The sequence below is a fragment of the Acyrthosiphon pisum genome, chromosome A1 (assembly GCF_005508785.2).
Source record: "Acyrthosiphon pisum isolate AL4f chromosome A1, pea_aphid_22Mar2018_4r6ur, whole genome shotgun sequence".
NCBI classification, from domain to species: domain Eukaryota; kingdom Metazoa; phylum Arthropoda; class Insecta; order Hemiptera; family Aphididae; genus Acyrthosiphon; species Acyrthosiphon pisum.
The window spans coordinates 23,743,822-23,768,817 of NC_042494.1; the positions used below are offsets into that span (position 1 = coordinate 23,743,822).

Below are 24,996 nucleotides of genomic sequence, written 5' to 3' on the forward strand. Positions count from 1 at the left end.
GGCAGTGTAGGGATATAAGGCGGTGCAGTGTCGTGTTGTACTAGTGCACATGAATTGCCTATCCGAAAGGCCATGCAAAGACGAGTGTACAGAATTATTATTTATTATATTTTTCAATAATTCACCAGAGAATTCCATCACGGGGGGGTTTTTTTTTTATATATACATTTATACGTTTACCGTTGTCTCGGCAAAATGCCGGAGAAATGCGATTAAAAACATGCAAGGCTTATTGAACCTTTTATTTCTGTTTTTTATGTGTATACATTTTTTTATTGTTTATTTGACAAAAGCGGAGCCACACGGAACTGTAGCGTGGCTCTCACGCTAAAAAAAAACCAAACAAACAAACAAAACAAAAACAAAAAAGCTGAAACGGAATTCTATTAAGCTCTGAAAGCTCGAACAATGGGAGGAGGAAAATAATATTTTACTTTTTTTTCAACCCACCAACCCACTTTTTTAGACAAAAAAAAAATCATCAAAAAAAAAAAAAAAAAACGCTGTAGTCGCGTGAGGAATCGCCTTTTGGGTTTTTGTTGCAGAAAAAAAAACAGACCATAAATAAATACACACTGAGACGCATATTATAACCCGGCGCCGTACGATAAATACGCTGCGCGCGCACGCGTACGTCGTAGCGGCAGGCTGGGGAGGAGGTGAATAATATTCAAAACTTTTGGTTTGTCAATAATTATTGATATTGCCGACACAAAGTTTTGGGAGACCGAAAGAGATACGGCGGCGGTAAAGTTTTTTTACGCAATGATAGCACCGCAGAGCATAATCGTACATAATTATAGTATACAACGCATATAATATACCTTCTATATTATATACATTATACTTTGAAAATAAATAATATTGTTGTTTTATTGCTCGACAGCTGTGTACTGTGTAGTTATTTTTTATTAGATCACCGGTGCGGTGACGGCAGGGAACTTGAGTTTTGTTTTGTATATTAAAAAAATATATTATACAATATGTATAATTCAGTTAAGGTTTTGGAATGTCTGAAAAACACAATTATTATACGGCGATAAAAGTATATGAACCAATGTTTCTATTACGCAATCTTGATTGAACTAAAATAGGATAAACAAATTTGAAACAAAAATAAGCGACTATTTGTATAATATAACCTACCTATACACTATTATTATGTACATCTATTATATCTGTGTATGTATGGACAAAACATTTTGAATTATTCACCGAAAGCGGAATCATGAATGTTTAAATTTATTGCATGCAAATGTTTTTCAACCCATTAACAAACGCTCCGAACAAAAGGTAACGTATTGTTATTTTTATCATCTTTATTTGATCGATAACCGTACGTACACACGCGTAGCGTAGCGTGAAATATTTCAAACGATACGAGCAATGTCAATGATGGTGTTCAGTCACATTTTATATATTTGATTGTTTTGCTTTATATTGCATTCGATAAATTAGACAGATATACGTCCCAAAAACCGGGGGTTTCAGAGGACATAATACCTATATGTATCGTTTTATACCAAGTGCACTTAAAAAATTATCGACGGTGTAATTTCACTATTCGAAGTACTGGTTTGATCAGAGAGTCGTCTTATATTATGTCTTGTCAACGACATGTCGACATATAGGTACCTAACCTACCTGCTATAACAAAACCATTAATTATGGTTTTTGCCTATTGCCAATACGATACGGTTACACATCTGTCGGTTATAATATTACTGCAGTCAGTATTCACGTCAAAAACATATTATACTAATAACTTATAAGTACAACAATGACCGCGAAAGAGCTTTGGAAAAGTAACCGCGGCAGGTTTATGCGGAACAAAAGTCGTAGAACACAAGCTAGAAATATTTCGGTGCGTCACGCTGCCGGTGCAATATAGATTTTGGCATTTTATTATTTCGGGACCGAGCGAGAGCGCAGTGCGGTTATACCTCATCGGAACATGCAAACACACTGCGCCCCTCCTTTGTATCGCGAGGGACAATCTCGTGTTTATTTCGCGTGCGACACCATATACAACAGGCCGTTTTATTCGGTCACGATCGATATTATAATACTTGACCCAATTATTGAATATAGTGTAAATATACGCGCGTAAACTCTTCCCGCGAGTGTCTGTTTTTGCGACGACAGAGAGAAGTATACGTACAATAATATCACAGCGGACGATTCACGGACGACGATTGGAAATGGCGTAGATTAGGTAGGATGTGTATGTGTGCACGAAGTTGGTGAAGCAGCTAGGTATAGGATATTTCTGTGTCATTTGTATATACACACACACACACACACACCCATATACATAAATCTGTTGTACAGACCACAGGAACAGTTCATCAGCTATTATTATAAATATTATGATGTCGAATAATAAAAATAAATAATTCCTAATGTTATGTCACACGCCTATCTATATATGTATAATATGTGTGTGTATTAGAATATCGAGGACTTATCTACCTATATATTTTGTCTGTTTGCCAACTGAAAAAATTGTGACACGAGATGCTTCATCTGTCAACGTGAAGACAAGTATTATGTGATTTCTAGTGTTATAAAAGTCTGTGACAGACGTGAGTTTGTTACATTATACTTCGAAAAATATAATATAGCTTAGGAATGACGCGATATAGTTGATTCACATTAATATTGTACACTGCGTGTCTGCGTACAGCTTGCGCTCAGCTGTTTTTGTGTCATGTTTATTATAATTTACGTCATTTATAATATAATATATTATATGAAATATTCTAGACTATATTATAGTTTATCTGTTTGATGTGTTTATTGTATAGCACTGTGTCGCGGAGACGGATATATCAAACACTGGATAGAAGGTCGATCGAGTGCACAGGTTTTTATACTGCATTCACGCTGTTTAGACATAACCGCATAATTTGTACATATAGCAAAATGGACAGGACATGGTCTACAATACTTAATGCAAGAGAGGTAGTGCGACCGGAAAGGCGGCCGACCGAGCAAATCATGTATTGTGGAGACTATGTTATAGTATATTATTTTATATTGTATTATATTATACTATGCAGAGATAACTATCATCAACTTATAATAATTAAATCACAACGTATGTAGCTAAATCCTCCAAGATCTACTGCTTTATTATCTGTAGTGTAGGTGCATTATTTATTTATTTTTACACAACATAATATATTATAAGGAATATGCACGGTGGTATCCGTCAGCCAGCCGGAAAACTGTAGTAGTTCCCGGCATTTCCGGCCTTATACATTCATATCACGATATAAGATATACAGGTTATATAATTGCGCATCGGGATATGATAAAGATGGCTACTAAACTGAGTTCTTTGTGGTTCTGGAAATTACAGCAATCGCTCCCCGTAAGAAAATAGTTAATTACAGTCACGATTTAAGATATACCTATAGGTATAGGTTAAATCGTGATTACAGCGTACCCTACGGTGGTGTAAGTATATAGAGGGGGATGGAATTTTTATCACAGCTGATTTTGTGAGTCAATTTCATAGTCAAACTTTAATCAGTTTTCAGGTATAGGTCGATGTGCAACCTGTATATCTTAAATCGTGATTCATACACACCTGTATCTCTATATCCGTATGAATAATTAGTAGTGTGTCATCGATATAAGTCGACCGGGGACGAGACGAAAACGACAGCACACCCGTCGTATCTTCGGCGTCCGGTAAAAGGCGGCGGGGAATAGAGTGCGAACAATCGCGGCGTGTGTCGCTCGTCGATGAGTGCCATAGTGCGCAGCGCTGGCGGCGGTTTCGCGAAGTTAGTAAGTCTCGTTAAGTGGCAGCTTGACGGCATCGTCTACACCGTTGCTGCGAGGCGAACATCTGCGATAAAATGTTTATCATATTACCCAGTGTTTCACCCACCCCCATCTCCCACCTATATATGTCGTCCGATCTTGCCCACCCCCATATTCCCAACCAGCCAACCCATTCGTCCATTTCGTCCGACTTGTCTGGTAAAATTTTCACGACCGTATACCGCACTTCTCATCCCGAGTCCTAATGATGAAAGTTTCGGACGCGGCAATCGTGCAAACGCCGTAACGGCAACTTTTCTTTGAGAACAAACTGCAATATTTCATTTCCCGAGATAAACTTTATCTAATTCTTTTTTTTCCGCTTTTTCGTTTTTTTATTTTTGGGGTTTTTTATTTTTAACATTTGATTGTTGAACTTACTTAGATTGAGCCCATTATCCATGTTATATATTCTCAAATTGTTTTATAAAATACAATGTTTTCGACCAGTCTCGACTATCCCACATAAGAATATCTTCAATCACATACATTGCGCCTAATCCTCTTATTTGTTATTTTATTGGCAATCAGATGGATTCAGAACTTTGTACTCTTGTTATTCAATTACAATCAAGACGAAATTCATTGTTCAGCCGAGATTTTCTCGCGATAAATTAGGTTAGTTGATATAATAGGGGCAATAGGGTATCAACAATTATATATTAATGATAAAATGGAAGTTTTAAAACAATTGTATATCTTGGGAAAAGAAATAATGACTCGACAGCATATAAATAACACACAAAACATTATTGAAACATTTGAATCGAAATACTGAGGAGATAAAATAATTTTTAAGTGTATAATATCTATATAGTGATGCTACGCGATAAGATTTATAAAAAAAAGACAATTTGAATACAGCATAACAATGAAGTTGACTTAATAATAATGGTCTCTAATATTCTTATTTTAAATTTCTATTTTAAACGCCATTGTATTTTTTATTTGGGGTTGGGCAAAGTATAATTAATATATGTTTATTTATTGTGTCTAAAAATATAATAGGGGAAGTATTTTACCCCTCAAATAATTTTCCAACAATTAATCTATAGCAGGGCACATGTAAACATACTCGTATTATATAGCACTAAAGCAGTCCTTTAAGTTTTGTACAATTGTAAAATTAGTAAAAAGTATACCAAGTCAGTATTAATATTATTTATATTATACTAATTAACAATTATATTATGGTTAAGATTATCTATCGGGCACTCGATAATAATATATCGTTTGTAGAGTGATGAATTATTACAAGCATCAAAACTAATACTGCTTAATGATTGTATAGCAATAGAATACTGTAATGTGCATACTAATTGTCGTTTAAACGTCACACAATACAATAAACCACACTCTGTACACACATAACACAAATCTGTCTACAGGTTCATGGCACTCCCCTAAAAACATCTGGTATTAAATCGTTTCGGGAGTATAGATCATATTATTCGAAGGTTATAAACTAAAATCGAGTACTAAGTACATACGATGATTTTTTTTTACATTTTTATCTATGATTATTGTCGAAGGCAAATAAATTAATTGTACATAGTTCAATATAAAAACGAGAAAAAAAATTATTATTTAACCTTACAAAATAAATATATATATTACCATCAAGATATTTAAAAAATATTTTAAAGTTAGTAAATGCTGACAAATAAGAGTGAACTGTATATTATATTATATAGGTATTAAGATAGTGACTAGCTGCTTGTCAACTCGTCTGAAGTTCTATAGCATTATAATTTTAGTCGTATTATAAAAATCATAGTAAAAAAAGAAGAAGACATTAGTAAATATAATACATGATTCATATATTATATCGAAGGAAGTTAAAAAGTGACAGAAATTGAACGCTTCCGCGTGGAACCCTAAATTCTTCTACCGGGCTTACTCGAGTGTAACTTCCTTTTAGTATAAAACATTTCCACCATGAAACCTTTGCCTTCAAGCCAAAACGATTGTCTTATTAGCCATAGTAAAACAAACGCTAATGGTTCTATTCCACGTAAATGGATACGCTGTACAATACAATAATAGTCAAACGAAATTATATTCAGAGGATATGACAGTAAAATCGGTAGTCATAAATGGAAAATTATAATTTCATTGAACATTGTTTCATTAAACTTAAAATGTTTACTTTGTTTATATTATGTGCACTCATTGGTCGAGATGCATTTATAATATATAAATATTATTTCTATTACTAGAGTAACGTGTTCAAAAAACAATATAAAATATCATCGTCCATTGAGGAATTACAAATTTATTCGAGAAACAAAAATAGTAATAAAATCTTTCGAATACAGATACTCCGGAACTCGAGATTAAGAATAAGATTTATAATATAGTTCCGCAATATTTCAAATTTAAATACCTACAACTGCATTATAGAACCACAATGAAAAGGTTAGAATAATAATGTAATTTTTTTTTCGCATCCGACTTTTTAAAATACGTCGCGACAGTATAACAAATAGGTTTTATATGAGCAAGGAAAAAAAATAGTAGTTAACATGGAATGTGAGGAATTCTCATGTCACGCATTTTCTAGAAGAATTACCACTTGTTGCCCGAGCAATAAGGGCGGCTCCGGTGGTTGTACTTCTGCATACACTTCAAACGAACGTACCCCCTCGCCACACCCATTGTGTGCCACGGGCCGTCCCCGATCTTTCGCGGGACGCGGAGGGTTAGAAGAAAGCTTTTGTCTTAGATCTCGTACAGACGAGCTCCGTTACAACGGTACTTAATAAATTTATATTATATATATATATATATATATTAAGTTCTTCATTCACACACCACCCGGTCGGGACACGGCTGTCGCGTGCGTATTTGCACTTTGGAAATTCATTAAACGTAGCTGTCTTCGTCGTCTCAGAGTAAAAGTTCATCTCGCCCGGCGCGAGACAACACGAAAATAGTTATTAAGTTTATTAATATTAACAATATGTAAGAGGATTAAAAACTACCGTCGCGTGCGTTTGACTCTCGCTGCGGCGGACGGCTGGAGAGAGAGATACACTACACAAACAGAGTAAAAACGAAATATACGCTCACGGGCACACGCGCGCACAATCGGCGGCGTCATAGAGTGGGTGCAGTGCGCGAGAGGGAGCGTCCCCCCCCCCCTCGGGGGCCGGATGTCGACGGCGCGGACGGGAGGAAATCGTCTGTGCGTCGCGCGAAAGGATTCCTTTGTTCGCGGTCGAATAATGGCAGTTATCTGCCGTCGGGTCCGTTAGCGGTTACGATATTCCCCAGCCTCAGGCCGTATCTCTACGCGTTATATTGGTGTAATACGCAGTACACTGTGGCTATATACAGAAAGAGGTATTATGTATAAAAGGTATATTAAACCTATTACCCGCGGGCCCCGTCTAGGCAACGTAATGTGGTCCGGACAGATCGCGACTCTCAGCCCCGCGGGTGTACAACGCGCAATTGCACGCGTTACACCGTTTAATTATTATTATTATTATTATCATTATTATTATAATTATCGTTACAATACAATATTGTATAGGCGTACTATTATATTATATTATTTCTGTGATTATATTATATTATTATGCTCTCTCATTCAGTATACGATAATAGACCAGTGGTTCCCAACTCGACTCGTGCCACGATCAGTAGGTATTGCGATGCATGTTTAATCATGCACTGCGGACCATTTTTTTGGTAGCTATAATATAATTCCCAAATAATTAATTTTTATCGGTCACGCAATTATACAATGCCACGTCAGGATGAAAAATTACGCATACTTGTAAGTATTCGCAATATATTTTGTCAATTATTTAATTTTTAAGTTATACAATTTTATTTCAAATACTTAAAAGAAACGATGAAAATGGATAAAAATCTTTTGTTCCACCATCAGTTAGGAACCACTGATGTAGCGAATAATATGTGTATTATTGAACTGAGCTATTGTGACCGTGACCGAAGTGAGGGTTCACGAGTATTTCCAAAAAAAAAATTAAAACCATTACAGTAAACAGAGTGTGACGCTGAACTTTTGGGGAGGTTTTTTAAGAGAGGGTTGATTTACGCGTCGGGGTCGGTCCGGGCCATCCGTTTCGTTAGAAATCGACCTCATCGGTTTTGACCGTCGATTTGATTACGATAATTATTATTACACTGCCATTGTATATATGGGCGATCATATTTAGTAACCACTTTTTAGTTTAACATCAAACACCGTTTGTGTAGCTACCTACCGAATTTAAAAACAATATATCAACATAAAAACAAAGTTCCCAATGAAATATTAATCAATTAGAAACTATAATATTATTATTACTGTCAAGTTAAATTGTATTAATATTGAAATATTTATGTTTTGCACAACGTCATAAAATAAAAAAATAGTTAACACTTATTTATGATATAAAAAAAATGTATTTAATTATTATTATAATAATTTAAGGTGGTTACAGTTAATGTGCAAATACTCATGATATAGTGGAACTAGAAAAGGAGTGGCTATTTTATACGAGTCGTCTTATCGTGAGTTGTTTATCCAGGGGTACCTAAACAAAATTGTTACTAACAATAAACGCTTTTAGATAATGTAAAATCCATAATATTTCATATTTGAATAGGTGTATAACGTATATATATTATTATAATTTCTAAATTTTATTTTAAATCAATGGATATTGTATATTGTATAAAATATATATAATATACATTTATTATACAATATACATACCTTTATATTTATAATACCAAAATGCGTTCTTAAGTGTACCCAATAATGATTCGTTTTAATGAATAATATTATTTGTATGTACAGAGATAAAATAACGACAATTGAAATTCAAATAATAAAAACAATAAATTATAACACACGCATGATTCCTAAGTGGCGAAACCCGTACATATATTGAAAGGAACACAATATTTATTTACAATAAAATCATTGTTTAAATAATAGCATTGTTATCGCAGTTTTTTAAATATCTAATAAATACAATTGTCCAATAATGATTTATTTCAATTCAATTTAATTTTTCTAACTTTTGATATATTATGTTAATTAATAATTTATATTTTATATATTTGTATACCAAATGGCTCACGATAAAAATATGGTCTCGGCAAAACGTCCAATTCTCTAATAAAATATTATTTTTCCTTGGCCAAAACGGAAAAAGGACAGTTTATCTGATATGGCTAATCTGTTTTCACCTGGTTTGGGAGGGGGCGTGGTCTGTTTACTCAAACAACTTCGATTAGCCATGCAGGTTACTATATTCTTATTTATATGAATTTTTAAGAAACTCGTATAACAAAAATCGTGAGAATTTGATATAGCTAAAATGAATACAACTAATTTACAGCTCGTTATTATATAGTATTTTTAGGTTTTGCATTGAAAGTAATTTAACAAGATTGGAATTAAATTTGTATCGTAATTAACTATTAGTTGATGTCTGTGTGATAAGTAAATCGGATAAAATTAAAAGCAGCTTAAAGGTCGAATGAAAATCAAATTTAAAGACCCAAAAACTTTTAAAAAGAGATTTTCGTTACGAGAATATAAAATAATAATCTATATAGTCATAGAATGATATAAAAACTTTAATCTAATTTTTGGGTATACTTAAAGAAAATCCATACGACAGTCTCTTTGACGATGTATTAAAGAGAAAAATAAAACGCCAAACTCATTAAAAATGAAGTTTTAAAATAATTAAATCTTTGGGTATCTGGCAAAAAATAATTGAAATAAAACTTATCAAACGAATTTGATTTTAAGATATTATACATCAGTAATATTACTGTTAATAGTATAAAACTATAAGTTATGGTCAAGAGTCATGGCTGTTTAAATAATAATCATTATATAAATATGAGGCATTAAAAAATATACAATTGAACTTTGAAATTAAGAATAAATGAATTAAAATAAGTTTTAGCAGTGATATATGAACAATAACTCTTTTGGTATAACATTTATCAGTTCATTAATTAGTTTTCACAAGATATATTTGTATTTAATTCAAATTGATTTAATTAAGATTTAAGACAGGTATAAATTATATTTATTCAATACAAAATTAAACAATGTACCTATATTGTACAATGCAATTTATGATATCCCATTTTGGAATTTTATATTAAGAAATTTGTGCAGGTTTCGATTTGAATGTCATACAAATAGTATAAGATGATTCAAAAATGGTTTTTAAAAGCCGTTAAAATTTAATAATGTGAATAGAGATAGCGCGCACAATTGTGTTGAACAAAATCTAATGAATAAATTGATCGATAAATGGTATGTAAAAAATATTTTTGGGATGTTTAAGGTTTCGAATTTAGGTTAAGTCAATATTTTTGTATTTTCCTGTATATTTTGGTATAATATTCAAGGCACAAATTTAAGGCATTTTGACGAGACCACAAAACTCTTATAGCTTTACCAATAAATAGAGTGAAAAAAAACACAAACACAAGACAATAGAGGTACATTTTAAACTTTCGGTTAAAGTTCGGCTTTGCGGTTCTCTTGAATAATATATGAAGTTTGCCGACGTGGTAGAGGGCTTGACGTGTATTATTGCCGACAATGACTGATGCCCAAGGTGCCTTATTACCTACTTGTGACACAAGCTTGTATAACAATAATAATGAGTTAGTAGACTATTCTCTTCGACACATACCTCACCCTATATATCATCCACGTTCGCCTCAACCAATATGTGATGGGTTGTATTGAATGAGACAGTTGATGCAAATACGCAGGAGGGTTAAGAACATTATGAAGGATTTTATAATATAATAAGTAAAAACGATAATAACGATAATATTAAAAACAATCGCAATTTTTCTAAATCAATAACGGCGGGAATAACTGATGTTAAATTAAATTTTTTTTAAACTTTTTTCCTCTTTAATATAAGTTGATATAATATACAATAGAATACAATTATAAAGAATACTAATGAACTTATATGTTTGCTTTATATTTGAAAAAAATTAAATTATTTTTTTATACTATCGTTCAAGTAATATATTTACACTTAAAAAACTAATTAAAACATTATGGCATTCACTAATATTTAGGGTTAAATCAATCGTATCACTATCAAAACGCACATTGCAAAACAATACAAACAAACATGGTTGAAGTGAACCCAGAGCAGTAAACACAATATATTACGTTGTCTAGTTAGTGGCCAAAGGATCTTTTGACGACTGATTAAAAAGCAACAAGTAGTACTATTTGTTATCTTTGTTAATTTATAACCAGCACTAGGCAGCGAGTTTCACGCAGCGAAATGGTTCGGTTGTGTAAACAGCAACAGAAACAACAAACATAATACGATCGATCAACGCGAGCAACCGCCCGCGCACATGGCACATGTGGGATTTAGCGTGCGCCACCACCAAGACGAAACGATATATAATCACGGAGTGAACATAAAAATAACAAATCCCTCGTTTTATGTGAAATTTCACGACGGAAATCATTACACACAGAACGGTAAAAATAATAACAAATAACACACGTACACTCAGATATGAAATAACAAGGGGCAAATGGGAATGAGGGGGGAGAAGGGGAGAAGGGCTTAAAAATGTGTGGCCAGGGACGAGGGGAGCTAAGTAATAAAAGTTTTTCCCTTAAACGGATTACCGACGATGATGGATTACGCGCGGGAGGGGGGCTCTGGTGGTGGTATATATGACTGGATTCCAAAAAACAAATACAACTTGATAAATTTTACACGTTCTATACCGACACATTGGCCGAAAATCTGTCTAGCCCGATTGAACACGTCCAGAATATTTCATTGAAACTTTTTTGTAACAGTGATAACTGGTCGAAAAATCGTACATAAATCGGCTCAATCTGTTTAGTAACATAAAACAAGATATGATTTGAAATAACAATAAATAAGTCTGGAGTCATAAATTCTCCTACCTATACTGGCAACTTGTATACCATCGACCCAAATAGCTAATCTAAAATAAATATATATATATATATAAAACAAAAAAAATAAAAGTAATAATTTAGATACAAATAATAATTGCTAAAATAATAAATCACGAACATTGTTACGTTTGGGTATTATACTTTCGTCAGGCTGTTATTATTATAATTTCAAACCAAAAATAAGCATGATATTAAAATGTGAATAACTTCATTATTTTGCAACTAAAAGAACTTGCCTGTTTAACTTTGATATTAATTTAAGTACAGCTCAATAAACAAAATATTATTTTGGGGAAATCTCGTTTGATCTACAAAATGAAGGTTTTGTGATCACGAGAATTAGCTATAGTTTAGAGAAGTGCAAATATTTAATATTAATTTAATATTCTAAGACACTTAGATGGTTTTATATAAATAAATTAATTAATGGAAATTATGATCGAACCCCTTTTATAGCAAACATAAGTAGGTAGGTATTAAATATTAATAATACGAATATTAAGCTGTAATTAAACATAGTATTATAGTGATCATAAATAATAACGAACATTCCTTTTTGTTGGAATACCGCTTTTTAACGGTTATAATATAGATTAACTTGTGAATTTTTTAGACGTTTATGTAACGCGAATGTTAAAACATTTTATTATTCACATGCGGTTTGGAGGCATTGAAAAAAGTCATACTTCATACTTCGTTTGAATAGGTATACAACGGAACACTATACCTAATAGAAACGAAACTTAAAAATTAACGTAGCTTATATAAGAATATAGTTAGGTATAGTTAATTGATTTATTTAGTCGTTACCCTGCCGTGCACGTATACATTATATACGAGTTTAGTTATATACACGACATAAAAACACAACAAACAAGTAATGTATAAATCATATAACTTTTATGGTATGCGAACTTGTTTTTTATTTCTTTTTTCAACACATATGAATATCAGACATTTTTAATAAATTTATTTTATTTTCAATCCTTGTAAAATATCAAAACGGTTAAATACAGGCGCGCCTTTCGTATTAAAATATCGAAGCGTTTATAAAACGTGTGAGACAATATTTAAGGATGCACCGCTGCAGACACGCATTCGTGTTACGAGGGGGTTTTCTATTCAATGCTTTTTTTACTTATATACAGTGTGTATCACGGATAGTTGACAGTTGTAAGCGCAATAACAATGTCCGTCTGTCGAATGCTTGCGTCACACACCCTGTACACATACAATTGTATGGTCTTCACTTCTATATGTGCAATCCAGACAATATTATTAACGTCGATTCAATAATATATGTATATATATAAACATAGCAGTTAGCACTGCATAGCAGTTCCTATCTATTCATTTTTCATAAGAGCGCGTTTTAAAAAATTTAATTTATTATTACCCGGCTGAACAATAAACGTTCGGGTGGAAAAAAATACTGACCTTATCGAATCGTTACGAAAGCCATAATGCTTTTCTCCGGCATTGTTAACTGTCACGGACGTCAATCAAAAAACGCCGCCCCGGTCTACGGGGCCTTTATGTTTGACACATGTTATAAACTCGACCGACAAGGCGGCGAAACGCGGTTTAGCTGACGGTTTGTTTCAATAAATCTGTCACGTGGCCTGTCAGCATCGATTTGAACTGCTATTGGATGAGTGGCGGTGTGTGTGTGTGTGTGTGTGTGGTATGTAGAGAGGGAGAATTAACGCATACGCGGATTTCGACGGTGATATGGGTATACAGCCGGTTAGGTGAGAGGATGAGGGATAACAACGCTAACGAAGGCTTGGAATGTCTCAAGTTATTTACCTGTGCTCTCGGTGTTATGGACGTCCGGGCAAGCTTGAAACTTGAGCATCAACCTCGAGTCTGACGTACACGAATCGGCTTTTGAAACCGGCGACCTATAGAACAAACCGAGGAACAAACAATGAGTTTTAGTAATTGCTAAAATTATCTAGTAATCGAAGCACGCCGTAAAACGTAATTAGTTTGACGTATATTATTCGATTCACTGAATGGTCGGGGCTGGGAATGTCCGTGATCAAATGTATCCAAGTACAATAGTTACGAAGTACATAATATGTTTTATGTATATAGGCACTATATAATATAATATAAGTAATACTATAATATGAGTAACTTGGATGATTTAAAAACAATGTAACATACCTACTAACATATTATAATGTTTTTTGTATGCATCATAATTTTTAATAATACGTGTCAAACAGTCTCTATCATAATGATAATATACATTTTCTTAAAAAATAAAAACAAGTGTACGAAGATTTGACCACATACCTAAGTATAATAATATGTATATACTATATAGAGTACATGATAAAACTGACGAAATAAAATAATCGTTCTACTGGCACCGATTAACAAAATATTATAATATATTCTTTTATTGCAATTTCAGCAAATAGGCATGCTATTTATTTCGACACCTCATAAAGTCTTTAATATTATGATTTTGCCTATTATTAAAATTTATTACAGTAACAGACTGTATGTTTATAGATATATTTTATCTAATAATAATAAATAGTTTAAACATAACTTTTTATTTTGATATATATTATTGGTGAAACGAGTTTAACACATATCAAAGTACCTAGCTCCAATTTATCGTAGTCATCGATTTTATTATTTTGAAAAACTGTGCTAAATACAATAGACATATGCTAAGAATGTATTTCTGAAGTGTATCATATTTTATTGGCGAATATCGCGATGTATTCGATGTATTTATATAGGTAGGGTACTATATAATCGAAATTAGCGCTTCGTGTTAACTGTTAATGATTCAACCAAGAAACCAACGGTAGGTATTTAACAAGATCCCATATATACCGGCAGGTAACAAAATAATATAACTTGTCTGTGTAAAGTTTACTCACTTGCATTCGGTGTAACCACCACGGCTATACGAGAAATGAAACGGCGCTTGAAGCCCATCAAACGGGCACGGGATCGGAGTGGCATCTACCCTAAACATCGAGTAGAGCGGAGCGTCACTGGTAATCTCTCCGCACAGATCGTCGAGGCTGCGTTTTTCGCATATTGCGTCTGAAACATAAAAGGAAATATTTATGAGCACAATTCTTTCGGAAACACTATGTATTGGAAACAGACAAATTGATTAAGAAATTCTTTATACGCTTGTATAGTTATTGCGTTTCTAAATCGAACGAAATGCAATACATATTTTCATGTATACAATACATAATATGCTTAGCTCTGAGCTCACGCGTTCTCAAATTGAAAAATACGAGTCTGCGTTTAGATTAGAGATATGACTTTATGTAACGCCGTAATAGAGATAAATGTTTGAAAGCGCTATTGAGGTTTTACACAACACAAATAATGTTGTACAGCAGGTACATTTTGTGTAAGTCAGTGTTTACTAAAATCTTGATATACGATCGGTGATTGTTTTAAAGCAATAGGTATGATAAATCGTCGAAAGAATAAAAAAAATAATGGTACGCACAAATCATATATTATACTGTATACAATATACATATTTAAAAACAAATTATTATTTCAGAAGTCTCACTTTAGTTTTTGTCGTTTATTGTATTCGTGGTTTAATTATACCCATTATTAAGTATGTCTTTAATGACGATTTTTAAGTATATATATTACATACTGTATATACTTCGAGCATTGAAGTATTTACACTGTTATGCACTTATACGACGACGTTAATGATATATTTGCCTAGCGCTACATCCCGCATGGTACTTCTCCTTTATTATAATTATAATTATTTATTAATATACATATGGTACGTACTATTATGTAGGTACTTATATGCGGTGTCCCGATTTTTATTATGGATACGCTTTATACTGTACCCACTCATCACTTAAGTCATTAGTCAGCATGTATATAATTTACATAACAATTTTATACATATATACCAGCGGTGGTTAATAATACTTATGTGTACGAGGCAATGTATCGCGGGCACACTCGAGTAATGCTTTCCGTTCACGATTTATCGAAATAGAAAAAAGAAAAAGAAGGTCGTTTTATCCGGGCAAGGGGCGGGTATAGCGGATAAAATACGGGGACAGTTATACGCATATACGCGGGGGACCTCATATATCGATCGTAATGCAATATTGCGAGTCGGGCGACCCGAAGCACTTCCGTTAAACGTCTCGGGACACGGAACCAATATCATTATACGGTGCGTGTGTGTTGGGTGGAAACGCGATTCCGGGATCAGCCCGTTTCGTATTCATTTCCTCGTCGTGTGCACAGTACGCGCGCAGACCAACTAAATTATTAACCCGCGACGATAGGGTTTCACTCTCTACCGTGTGCGTGTGCGTTTTACCAATACGCGTATACCGTATACCAAACGTATGGTAGGTGTGTGGGTACCGCGTTGCATTGCGTAGATAGGTGATGGGCGGTTCAGCGTGCGATGTTCGGCCCGTCGTGTTGCGGAAACGGTAGTTATGTCGTATTTTAGTGCACTTCGCGTAATAGATTATAATGTCAGCGTATGCGAATAGGTAAACATTCTCAACCGCGCGTGTGTGGTAATAATACCATATACATATTATATTATATTATTTCGAAAATAGGACCGAACCGAAAGTGCAAAAAAAAGTAAGAGAGGTATTATAGTTCACACAGAGCCTCTTCGGCTGTCGGTTAAACAGGCAAAAAAAGTGTATATTTTTTTAAGTTTTCCGTTCAACGTGCTTATAAACGAATGTATTTTCTATCAGGCACCGTGACAACGAGTAAAGTTGCGAAATATCCCCTACGAGGTTGTTAAAAATTAGGGTATTGTCGCTAACGTCAACGCATTTCAAAACTTGTCAAATTATGAAGTTTACGCCCAAGTAAAATAACAATAACCACAACAATAGGTACCTATTAATAATACAAACAATGATATTTGTAAAATTAATGTTTATACCTAATATGTGTTGTATAATATTATTATATATAATGTACTGAATTAAAAAAAAAATGTCAAACTTTTATTGACTAAAACCGTATAATCACCAAGCTTTTAGACAATAGTACAGAATTTAACCCTATATATTTTTGATCATTTTAGAATAGAGTGAGTACAAAACATATTTTTATCCTATGCTGCCTTTAGATTAATAATTAATCATCCCATACATGATTACTCACTCATTTCCTCTAATCTTCGAATCCCTTCTTTAGCCTCTCGCCGCGCAGGGGCTGACCATCTCTTCACTTCTTGAGGGATCTCTAGATTTTCCTGAATTACTCTCTTCTATATCGTTCTGTGTTTCTATTCACTCTACTATAAATCATTCCTTTTTCCAATTACCGTACCACCGCACTTCCTATGGATTCAACCACCCACTTCACAGAATGTTACTCAGCCTCAACTCAGCCTTGTCTTTCACATTTTTGTTACCTGATATTTATTTAACATATTGTAAAGTTTTTTTTTCTCTTTGCTTCTATTATTCAACTGTTTTTGTTATGTTTAGTTTACCAAAAAATTATTGTACTTAAATTAATGCGGAGTGAATAAAAAAAATCAATAAATCATTCATGTCTATATAGATATTATATGTGCAGTTCGACTATTCCCTGTATAATAATCTTCGTCGGTTGGATGCATTGTCGGTGGTCACTATGTGTTACGTACACACACACTTATAATAATTTACTATATGTAGGTATATAATTTAACAGGCTAGGTTTCCATGCTAGTCACGACGGCCGGAAATAATAATACCTAATAACAATAATAAGAACCACGAAAAGCCTCTGATTATTGTTATTGTGCGTGCGTACACAACAGTACATGAACATACATATATAGGTACATGCATTATATTATATATAGTGTTTGTGTATATGTATACAATGTGCATTTTGCGAGCGTACGAAAACTCCGAGGCGCTTTCTGAATTTCAGTGATTACCGGAACACAATTAGGGTAGGGGGTTGAACGAGTGGTGGTGGCTCATGGTGAAAAGAGGTAAGGGGGGAGTTTTTTTCTTTCTTACTGAAAATGAAATTTGCCGCACACATGACACGAATTGACAACGTGGACCCTAGGGGGTGTGATGTTCCAAGGGACTATACGGGAGAGGCCGAGAGAAAAAGTTTTCGACCGCTCCACATAACCAAACAGACGTAAAAATTGGACGGGAGAGTGAGAGAGGGGTAAACACACTTCAGACAACTTTGCCCGGGTAGAACGCTAGTCGTATGGAGGAAAACCATGCGTGTTACATTAAACATCACTCAAGTAAAGCGTAAAAGTTTGGTGACCGTCGTCGTAATTGTAAGTCGCTTTAAGTCAAAATTCCGCGAATTCCTAAAGTTATATTTCATAAGGTTTTTTTTTGGAAGGCTGTTTAAGAAAATTAGAAAAATGTATTTACGAGGATAAAAAATTTTTTTTAAAAGTACGACAAATATATTATCCTATAAACGTCTACAACGTTCTTTACGAATATAAAACGAAAAATATGACAGGAAATGTAAAGTTCCGTTATCTCGTAAATGGCATTTGGCACGATCTCTTTCGTTTATTGACCAACCATGTGATAAATAATATAATGTACAGTTTAATATTAAACAAAGATTATAATTACAGTAAAAATGTAAAATAGGAATAATATGATTTATTTATGTTAATAAAAAAGCATGATATTATATGTTGTGTTATTAATTATTGAAGGGTAACAATTTCAAAAATGATTTAAATAAGTTTACGATTTATAATTATTAAGTTTGTATAAAACGATTCCCATGGATAAATAAATAAATAATTATTTTACATATTTTACGCATGCAGAAATAATATCATAATGTATAAAATATTTTGTGGTGATATTGCCAAGTGCAAAACGCGACATTTTCTTTGTGGGCGTGATTTTAATATGCATTTCAAAACTTAAATGTCATAAAAAATATATATTTTTTATGAATTTGAGCGTACAATTATACTTTGTTAGATTATTTTTTATTTACATTACCCTATGTAAACAGAATAAGAAGTTGTTGGTTTAGTGGATATTATAAATTAAATATGAATAATATTCTTATTTTGACATGTACAAATGGAATATTTCCAACGATAAAAATATATTAAGCATGAACTTCTAGTGTTTGTGTACGGATCAAGGTGAAAAAGGTATTAAACACTTTTGTGTATATATTTTCCAAAAAAATAAAATAAAACCACATCAAAATGCAAAAATGTATTAATAATTAAAATATAGTATGTTAACAAAAAGTTATGCATACGCGTAATTTGAAATTCATTATTAATGAAAAATATAAATTATTTTGATTGTTGAAACTTGAAATGCGTTTACTATATTATTATATGCCCATTATATATTATTATTTGTACCGTCATCCATCTGTATATAATAGTATGTAACACGGGCGATTACGTAGAAATAAATACTGTTTCATTAGTTGAAATACCTAATAAAAACCGAAGAGATTAACGTTGGAGGCAATGGTTTTAGTTTAAGTATATTGGATTGTCGTTGTACAATTGAATTTCACGCGCAATGTTTTCCGGATGAGTGAAATAAATGGATAGACAGAAGAAAACCAGTGTCGCATTACAATCATCCATTAGCAATGGACATGAACATTTTCGGGTTTTTTTTAACATTGTTTTTTTTTTTTTTTATTAGATTTAAAATTATTTATTTAGCCTGTGTTTTTCCCGTCTCGTTTTTTGGGTACATGACACAACTTTACTCGGCAATGCATTCTGATCGGTTCGAAATGATCAATGGATTTTCCATTTTGTCATGCGTCAAACACTATACGCTGTGCCCTTCGATTCCATTAATAATTAGTTATATTATAATTCGGTTTTCATCAAAACAACACAATCGCAATGGTACCTGCTATACTGTTACTATATTTTAATAGCTGTTTTCTGAACTACTTTATTACTTTAATACTGTCACCTGACCGTTCTGCTGTTATATAATAATAATATTATATACTTTGTACATCACAATCATTCATCGTATGTCAGCCATGATTATTATAACAACACCAATATGCCATTATTGTATTAATAACATCATTGGGCCCGTTTAAATGTTCGCAAAGGTCATCGCGGTGTACGCAATTTATTTTATTTTACTTACAAACATTTTTCAAAAAAAAAATGTTATTCCATATAGAAATTAATTCACCAGCAGTACTCGTATTTCTCCCAGTACTTGATAAAAAAGAAATACGATATTATTTAAATATATTATATCCAAAAGCGATGGAGAATAATCAGGTGTATTTTTCATATTAAATTACAATTGAACATAATGATATTCGGTACAATTTTCATTCTCAGGTATGCAGTGTTATTAAAATAATAACAAAACACGAAATAAAATATAGTAAATTCTATGTCTGAATGGTGGAGATGGACATACACATTATCGAGTAATAATAATAATAAAAAAAACCATAAAAGTTAGCAAAAAAAAGATTTTTATATATAAATAATTCACAAGTGGACGCTACTTTTTCCCCCTTTATGGCTATTATACGGTAATTACTATTCCTTATGCTTGGGCGGATTTTCCATTAACGACCGGAAGGTAAAGAGGAAGTTTTTAGATGAAAACGTCTCCCGAGACGTAAAAATACGGGGAAAGAACTTACAGAATTCTTTACTGAAATAATAAAATTAAAAATTCATAGGTTAGACGGGGAGTCATATATGTTTTTAATTTACTTCCGAGGTATCCTTATAATACGTGTATAGTTGGTATAGGATTATTTTATTAATATAGATGCAAAAAACCAGTATAGGTAGGTACTACCTTAATCAGAAATAAAATTACTATAATAATAATAATATTCTGAGTAGATGCCTACTATACTTATATACACTATACCATTTAGCAACATAAAACTTTATGATATTAATATATTTGGATTCCATATTTTTTTTTCATTTAGAGCATCATGCTTGATTTTATTCAAATTAAATATTATATATTAAAATAATATAACTTTAATGAAAATATATACTTCAATATAGTCCGAAGAGTGACCGTGTTTAAATTAATACAAATGGCCGTGCCGAGTTCATTATGCAAAACGAGAGACAAACGCGCGTCAGGACGAATATTATCACGTATATGGTATATATTCGTGTGTATTATAATCATACATCGGGAAGAGGTGAGTAGATAGTTTTCGAAATCACTTAGGCCGTTGGTCATAATAATAATATATTAAGGGCGGTAAGAGTTCATGAATATTCACACATGTCAAGTACGGACAATGCTAAAAATTGATTCGAAAAATGCCTAAAAGCAAACGCAGTCACGATTTCGCGAAGTTGTGGGGGGGAGGGGGAGGGTGAGGGTTGTTCGTTATTGTTTTTCACGGTCTGTCAGACAAGCGGAGAATGCCTTCTGATAATAATGTATGATATACACCGTGGCCATCGACGGCGTATCAAAACTAAACATATTGTGCTATTATCGTTCACGTCAATTTAATAACAATCCCGTCATGATTCATAACAACGTTAAACAAATATTAATAGGGAGGTCCACACACAAGTTTTAATCGAAAATAATTTTTGTTTTTACCGTATTTATTATAATATATTTCAGTTGAAAATATCCTATGTCATGAATAGTGTGCGCGTATGCGTGTTTCAAATAATACAGTAAAACAAGTATTATAATATTCGTGTATAGGTACCAGTATTACCTCATTTGAAGTTGGTAGGTAGCGTGTAATTGAAACGCAGAAATAAAATAAACACAATTTGTTGTAGCTACCATAGTAATATTGTCACCACTAGATCTATCAATTTCACAAATATATACTATTTGAGCCGTAGTAAAATTCAAAGTGATGATTGATTTAATATAGTTAATGTAATATGGTATGTTATATATATCAGTACTTGACATGTCATATATTATTGTATAGAAGCAAATAATAAGTCAGATTCCGCGTAATCCGGTACCGGTCAACCGAGTGAAATAATATCGACTATTGTTCACTTATTTCAAACAATAGTCATATTATTATAATTATAGCTATTTTTGTTATTTACTTATGCTAGTACATTCAAAACAATATTGTTCATATAGAATGAATTTAAATTAAAAATAATACGGAAAAATACATAAAATACACAAGTGAATCAGAAGTGGGCTTAAAACGGACATCGATTTATATACAAAAATGAATTATAATATTATTATACCGTTACAGTGGAAACTATACAGATATGAATAATACTCGTTCTTGTCCACTACGAAGGTATAATTTTTAAGACATTTCGTGCGAAGCGTATTATTAGTTATGACTACAAAACGACAGCTGCACTGGCAGTTTTATTAGGTATTCGGACCTTATATACGAGTATAAAAAGTATATCATACTATCGAGTGGTACTTTGACTATTTATTTTTAGCATCTAAAAATCATAGATAGTTTAATATTTAATATACAACGCATGATTGCGGATCACAGGTATGACGGAAGTCTTGTCTTGTTGGTTACACGCCCATCGTTTTACCATTGCACACGATGCGAAGCTGAGTTTAAAACAAAATATTTTACTATGAAGAATTTGTTTGTTGAAGTCAGTCTCCATCAAAACATTTTAGTTTCATTAAATCTAAATGTTTTTGAAGTTTCATTTCTAAACGTAGAACTATGTATGAGTAGGTACACTTAGAGTACGTAGTAGTTTTTACCTGAAGTTCAGCCAGGTATAGTGATTAACTTTAGAGAAACCTATGAAGTACATGGTAAATTTCCAAACTTTAAGGTTGCTAACTTTTAGATTTGCAGATGTTAAAAGTTTTATCAGAAAGAAACTTTGTTTATGGTTGTATAATATATATAATATAAAACACAAGATGTGTAATAGCTATTCATTATAAGAATACGGCCGGAACAATGTTAAGAGTATTGACAAATAGAAACATCTAGGTAGTTAAGTATATTAATAAATATATTAATTTAATTAAATTAACATATTTTGTTTTATTCTTTAGATTATTAATATCAGTATAATATGTATATAATAGATAAATAACTCAATGGCATAAGCATATTAGGTTTCAATGCTGATTAGTTCATCACTCACTAAGGCAGTACCTACACGGTTCAATTTAACTTTTTTTTATGTTCATGCTATATTAAATTTTAATTAAAAATTAAAATGTAGTCCATATTTAATAAATATTATTAGTAACATTCAGCAGAGCATATTTTTATGTTCGACTATATTATGAATTCAAGACAGTTGTATTGTTGGAAATCACGGGAATCGAACAACAAAAAGGAAAAAAAAAAATACTTATACACATGCGCGAGTTTTGCATTATACCCGGCTATTGACTGTAAAGTATTCAAGTGGAAAACCCTATTTAACAGTGTCATTTCTTATCATGACAGATTCTTGGTATTGAATGGATGTGTATACGGAAGATTTTGTTTTTTACGTTTTTTGAATACATTTTCACACAGTGCAAGAGGATGGCAGAGAAATGGGAAATAACTTTTCCATCGATAAGTTTTATTTTTTGCTACACTGGAACATATATATACAATTAGCTCGTTGTCGTTGTCATGTTGCCACGGGCAACTGTGACGGTGGTCCAGTGGGATAGGCTATTAGTTAATGGAGTCCCGAGGATTGTTGTGCAGAAGCTATTAAAGACGGGGAAAGACTTGGCAGCGAGATGAGGCGGAGAGACGTGTAAGTAAGGCCCTGGGGGGCCCTAAGCCGATTTAACAGCCAAACTCTGCAATTTCTATGCTGCTGAAAGGTGCACCCAACTGTATGCTTAAATGCGCGTTTGTGCGTGTATTAAGTCACCATAGGATTTTTCCATCAGATTTTTAAACACGTCAATTTAATTCAAGAATGTGACACGGATGATAGGTATTGGGTTTGAGGTAACTTTATTTCCACCCCCCAACCCCGCCGTTGAATAAAACTATTTCGCTATAAACGTATTACTGCTGCCAGGCTATTAAGCTCCCAACCATAAAACAATAATTTAGAATAATGGTTCGAGTAGAAAAATAAAGTGGTAAAAAACAAGCCAGGACGAGATATGCAATATGCATGAACCAGAAACAAAATAATGTGTTTATATATACGAATTTTAGTCAATATCTTTCGTTCCACACGAGTAATATCATACGTTGTCCAGGGTTTACAAAATACGTCGATTTTTTTACGAGGTACTTCAGGGAATTTAGGGTTTTAAGAGATTTTCTGGTTTCACGCGAATTTTCAGATGTCCATAAGAATGTTAGGAAAAACCGATCACGTTTTCAGATAAAAAAATAAATATTTTTTTCCTTCCGAACCTACATTAAACTTTATGTACTTTTGGTTACTTCTTTTGTGAACAATACTTATACATAGATGGTTATAGGAAAAAATCTTTTTTTTTATTAAATAAATTAGTGAATATCAACCATAGAAAAATATATAATGGTTAAAATATATTGTAAAACTGTGAACTGAACCACATTATAAAAACAGTTTTCATCAATAAATATATAAATATCGATTTAAGTTATAACTAATAATATTATCCTATTACACTTTTATTGAACAGGAAATTATATATTAATTTATATGCACGTTTCTAAATATTATTAAAATAAGCTCAATAATCTTATGTACCTAACTATATTTCCTATTTACATTAATTTTATCATATGAATCGAAAGGCAATATTATATTAGCTATATATTTACGCTGAATTCAACTGAAGTAAAATATTTATAATAAAATTACAATAATTGTATACGTTAGTAATTATATATTTTGTTCATTGATGATTAATTACAAACAATTTCTCGCAAAGTTTAAATCATATAGCTTATGCATTGAACTGAGTTGGTTAAATGGAGATTTTATATTAACTCTATAGAATTAAAAAGTATATCAAATCTTTTGTTAAAAAAAACTATTTTAGACAAATATGAATTGTATGCTGACAAATCCAGTTTTATTAATTTTAAGTTAGATTTTGACAATTAATTTTAAAATTATAAGTGTTTGTTTTAAGTTAAATTAAATTATTTATATAGTTGTAAAATAATCTTATAAAATTATAATGCTACTAAAAAAATTATATTTTACTCTGACACTATTATTATAATTTTTTTTTTTATAAGATAACAAAATAAATGCA

At 32.3% G+C, this 24,996-nt stretch overlaps 1 protein-coding gene across 3 annotated transcripts in view; it reads right to left on the reverse strand.

Moving 5' to 3' along the window:
• The window catches only part of LOC100167668, a 155,790-nt gene that overhangs the window by 36,151 nt on the left and 94,643 nt on the right, over positions 1–24,996 (reverse strand). For all 3 annotated transcript variants that reach the window (XM_029486826.1, XM_029486825.1, XM_029486827.1), the window contains exons 5-6: positions 14,707–14,875; positions 13,610–13,704 (exon numbers count right to left, since the gene is read on the reverse strand). In XM_029486826.1, the coding sequence (XP_029342686.1) occupies positions 13,610–13,704; positions 14,707–14,875 (264 nt within the window). The remainder of the gene's footprint in view (positions 1–13,609; positions 13,705–14,706; positions 14,876–24,996) is intronic.